Here is a 4,569-nt window from a genome sequence, read left to right on the forward strand (position 1 = left end):
CTCCTTAACTTCCACATGGTTATAACCTATCTGCATTGCTGAAGTGGCAGCTTATGGTTTGCCAGTCTAGAGTATTTAGCCTGCTCCCTTCCCTCCCCCCGGAGTGGAGTCAGAAGCAGAAGCTGAAGAAGGTTCCTGAATAAACTGCTTGAAGAAGATCTTCCCCGGGTCATGTCTTCCTTGCTGGTCGAGGTTGGGCACGACACTTCATGAATTCATACATTTTGTTTCTAAAATGTATTCGATGGCTCTTTTTTTTTCTTTATGTGTTGTCTAGTGTTTATTGTCTTGAACTTATCCTCCACCCTGAGAAATTTGTTTTTCTCTCACAGACTTATAGGCAAACCTAACTGTACATGTCATTGTCCTAGATTCCTTCTGTAAAGAGATGACTGGACATAGGCCTACAAAAAAAAATAAAAGTAGTCTTGCTGAGTTGGCTGAAAAAGGGAGTTCAAGGACTTCCCAATGTGTTCAGACACACATGTGCACCATTGCAGAAATCTATAGATATGGGAATAATAAAATAGCTAGGCACACCCTTTCTGTGTCACTTCTCTCTTAAATAACCGGCTTATCCTGTGAAAGATCAGTTACTGTCAGAAGTCTGTTCTTCAGTGTTTTGATTCCAATACAACCAGAAGTGAAACGCAAAATAACCATTAAGACAGACTATGTAAACAGTCATGGATTTCAAAAGCTTAACTTTCTGCCTTCAAGGGAGATAGCAATAAAATGCTATTAGAGGATTTCTCGGTATCTGATAATTCATTCATCTTATGGCACTGCCGATCTGACTCTAAGCACCATAGAAAAAGCAAAATTGTTCTCCTTGCAACAGCTACCAGTGACTGTTGTCTCAGCTGGTCCCCATGGTATCATCTCATCTGAGGATTTTATTAGCACATCAAAAAGATAGATAAGGGATGGCTTTTGTCATATAAGTCATTTCCAAACATTATCTGTTGCTCTATAATTACATGGTAATAAAGATCTCTGACCAAAAAAAAAAAAAAAAAAATTCTTTCACTGCAGGTGACAGCTATTTGATTTTTATGCTATTTTGTTTTTCTCAGTGAACTGTTTTGAAACTCAAAAGTAAGTTCTTATCATGTAGATTCAGCAACATATCCATAAACCAGGATGGATGGGAGGCAATATGACCTTTTCACAGCCAACACGGGTGCTGAAAGTGACAAGCAGTGTGTTTTTTAATAATCTGTTAATCTAGCACATGTGGTCTCTTATGTTCTATCATGACATCAGCCAGTCATGAGTGGTCATGTCTTCCAGATGCAGCTGCTCTTCACTTGGGTAAGAATAACATTCATAGTATGTAAGACTGAAGACAACTCCACTTTGGCCTGCAGAAGATAGACACACAGAGCAAAGTTTATTTTTTGTTTTTTTTTTTTTTTTTTTTTTTGTTTTGTTTTGTTTTTTTTTCAGAAAGCCAGTTTATTGCTAAGACTCTGTCATAAACTTTAGCGGGTACCAATAGTCACCTGCCATACTCGCACCAAGTTGTCTGTGTAGCCAGCAAACAGAGTCTGGCCATCAGCAGACCACGCTAAAGAAGTACACTGCGGTGGCTCTGCCTTGCTGCTGGTGCTGATAACTTCTTGCTTTAATTCATCTACAATGATCTTGCCCTCCAAGTCCCAGATCTTGATGCTGGGGCCAGTGGCAGCACAGAACCAGTAGCGGTTGGGGCTGAAGCACAAGGCGTTGATGATGTCCCCACCTTCTAATGTGTAAAGGTGCTTGCCTTCACTGAGATCCCACAGCATAGCCTGGCCATCCTTGCCCCCAGAAGCACAGAGGGATCCATCTGGAGAGACAGTCACTGTGTTCAGGTAGCCAGTGTGGCCAATGTGATTGGTCTTTAGCTTGCAGTTAGCCAGATTCCACACCTTGACCAGCTTGTCCCAGCCACAGGAGACAATGATAGGGTTGCTGCTGTTCGGGGAGAAGCGAACACAGGACACCCATTCTGAATGACTCTCATCCTGGACAGTGTACTTGCAGACACCCAGAGTATTCCATAACTTTATGGTCTTGTCTCGGGACCCAGAAACAATCTTCCGATTGTCAGAGGAGAAGGCCACACTCAGCACATCCTTGGTATGGCCAACAACTCGTCTCGTGGTAGTGCCCCTAAGAGGGAGAACCTGGTCACTTTCTAGACATTTTATCCATTCAGTTAAGATCCTCTTCCTAGCTTCACCCTTGCCCTGTAAACTCTATAACTCTACATAGTCCACACATAGTCTTAGAGCCTACCATTAGCCCAAGTCTGATATGTACTAGAGAACCCATTCAGAATTGCAGGACATGTCCTCATTCCCTTGGGATTGGTTGACAATGTCTTTCTTGTCATCACTAGGCAGAGCAAAGTTTTTGCAAAGCATTCTCAAGAAAGGAAATAACTGCAGAGAAAAATCAAAAGGAATAGCTCTATTATAGATGAAGCCAGTTTTAAAATAATAAGAGATATGAGAAGAGAAAATATGAAGAACCAAAAGAAAAGAATTTTTTAAAAAAAGAATAAAAATCCCACACTTACACACAACTATACCATGTTAGTGGTTGAGAAGAAACAATATAAAATTGTTGACTTTTTTTTACCATATCAGTTTATAAATTCCACCAAGTATTAATTTAAACTCGATGATTGCATAAAATTGTATCATATGATTGAAAAACTCATACAGTATATTAGTGGCCTAAGACTATACAAGTAAACCTAACACTCTATTTGCTCCAGGATACACACACACACACACACACACACACACACACACACATACACACACATTGACTCCGATTTAAATACTAAGTATTATTTACTCTTGTTCTTGCCATGTCTCTGACCCTTGACATGCCCAGGACTCATCTCCGACCCAGAACTGCCCAATGTTATCCTCCTCTTCCTAACTTACTTTCCACAGAATGATCTCTACATCTGATATAGTTAGTATATGTTATATTTTCTTGCTTATCAATCATTCTCACTCTAATACATTAAAAACAATAATGGAAGGCTAATTTTTGTTCCTCTGTTTATTGCTAGATTGAACACATGAAAATTACATGGGATGCTGTAGAAACAAAATAAAGTGGTTGCTTTGCATTCGGGGCAATAAGGATACTGAAAATATGAAGCTCTTCTGACCCATTGTGTAAGATGGGGTAGTATTTGTATATAACCTATACATAATCCCTGTCTACCTTAAATAACTTCCAACCTTATTCTAATACCTAATATAGTGCAAATGCTTTGGAAATAGCTGTATTGGTGTATTGTTTATGGAATGATAAAAAGAAAAAGTCTATATATGCTAAACACAAATGAGACCAACATAGGTATAACTACATTCTGATCAGTGCTTAGTTGGATTTGTAGATATGGAAAACCACCCTTACATGTTTATGAATGAGTTAATAAGATCTAATATAAAAAGCAAGGTATAAAACAGAATATAATGTGATAGAGCTCATATAAAAGTTTAAAAACATCCAAATGGAATTATCCATGAATAGTTAGAACATTTTTAATGGACTGGAAAAGATGTATTTTAACTCCTGGCAGTGACTGTTTCAAAAAAAAAAAAAAAAGGATTAGAACAGGTTTGCGGGGAAGTAGCACTCCTACTTTATCTCAAATATGTTTCCTTTTATATAAATACTCAGAAGTTAATAGGCAAAAAATTACTTGTAAAAATCTATGTATTGTGTTTCTGTAAAGTTAAAATAAAGGAAGTGAGTAACTCTAGTGTAGGCTGCCAGCATTGGTTTGGGATTGGCCTGGCCTCACATCATTGCTGAGGAAGACTGTGTTGAGTACCATGGCTCTCAGTATACTTCCACCAAGAGTCAACTCTCAGCTTCACATCCAGGTTCCTGAAGCTCTGAACTATTCTGTTTACTAAATTTAAAACGTTTTATCTCAAATTGATTATTTGCAATCTATCTAGGTGAAAAATAATGACCAAGAAATGAAATGTGTCATGATTGCCTGAGATATAGTTGGTACGTCCTTTCCATTGGTTTGCCAGCAGTAAACTTGATCCATCTTGGTTTAGCTACAGTGTGATGTTTAAGAGCTGAGGACACTCAGCTCTGGACAAGGTTGCTTAAGTGACCACAGGTGCTGGGACTCCTTCCAGAGTGTAATAGAAGCAGCTGTTTGGGGGCTGGAAAGCTGGGTATGTGGGTGACTTTGAGGTGCATAGGTACATATTTCTTTAGAGAAGATACTGAATGCAAAGTCCAGGCTTGTATGCCATCAGCTCTTAGCAGCAGACCCTCACTCACTAAAGCCATCAGCTAAGAACTCTGTGTGTCTCAGAGACAGTGTGTCACATACATCATTACAGCTGATACTTTCATCAGGACTGAACAAGTATTCTCTTACTAAGGACCCTTTTAAGTAATGTTCTCTATATGGATCTTGCAGTTTTTATTTACTAAAGGATAAAATTGAAATCTATAAGCAGCATGAAGAGAGGTAGCAACACTGATCTCTCAGATATAACCTTGATATTCTACTAAGTTCATCTACCCAAG

At 38.8% G+C, this 4,569-nt stretch overlaps 1 protein-coding gene across 1 annotated transcript; it reads right to left on the reverse strand.

Annotated features, from left to right (window-relative positions):
- Positions 1 to 1,454: 1,454 nt before the first annotated feature.
- LOC308419625 (small ribosomal subunit protein RACK1-like) lies at positions 1,455 to 3,850 on the reverse strand (the record flags this gene model as incomplete). The annotated part of the gene is made up of 2 exons (XM_080915356.1): positions 1,455 to 2,243; positions 3,818 to 3,850. The coding sequence occupies 2 exons, from the start codon at positions 3,848 to 3,850 to the stop codon at positions 1,485 to 1,487; spliced, it is 792 nt and encodes a 263-aa protein (XP_080771482.1). The 3' UTR covers positions 1,455 to 1,484.
- Between the last annotated feature and the right edge of the window lie 719 nt (positions 3,851 to 4,569).

The sequence above is a fragment of the Micromys minutus genome (genome assembly GCF_963924665.1).
Source record: "Micromys minutus genome assembly, chromosome: 4".
NCBI lineage: Eukaryota > Metazoa > Chordata > Mammalia > Rodentia > Muridae > Micromys > Micromys minutus.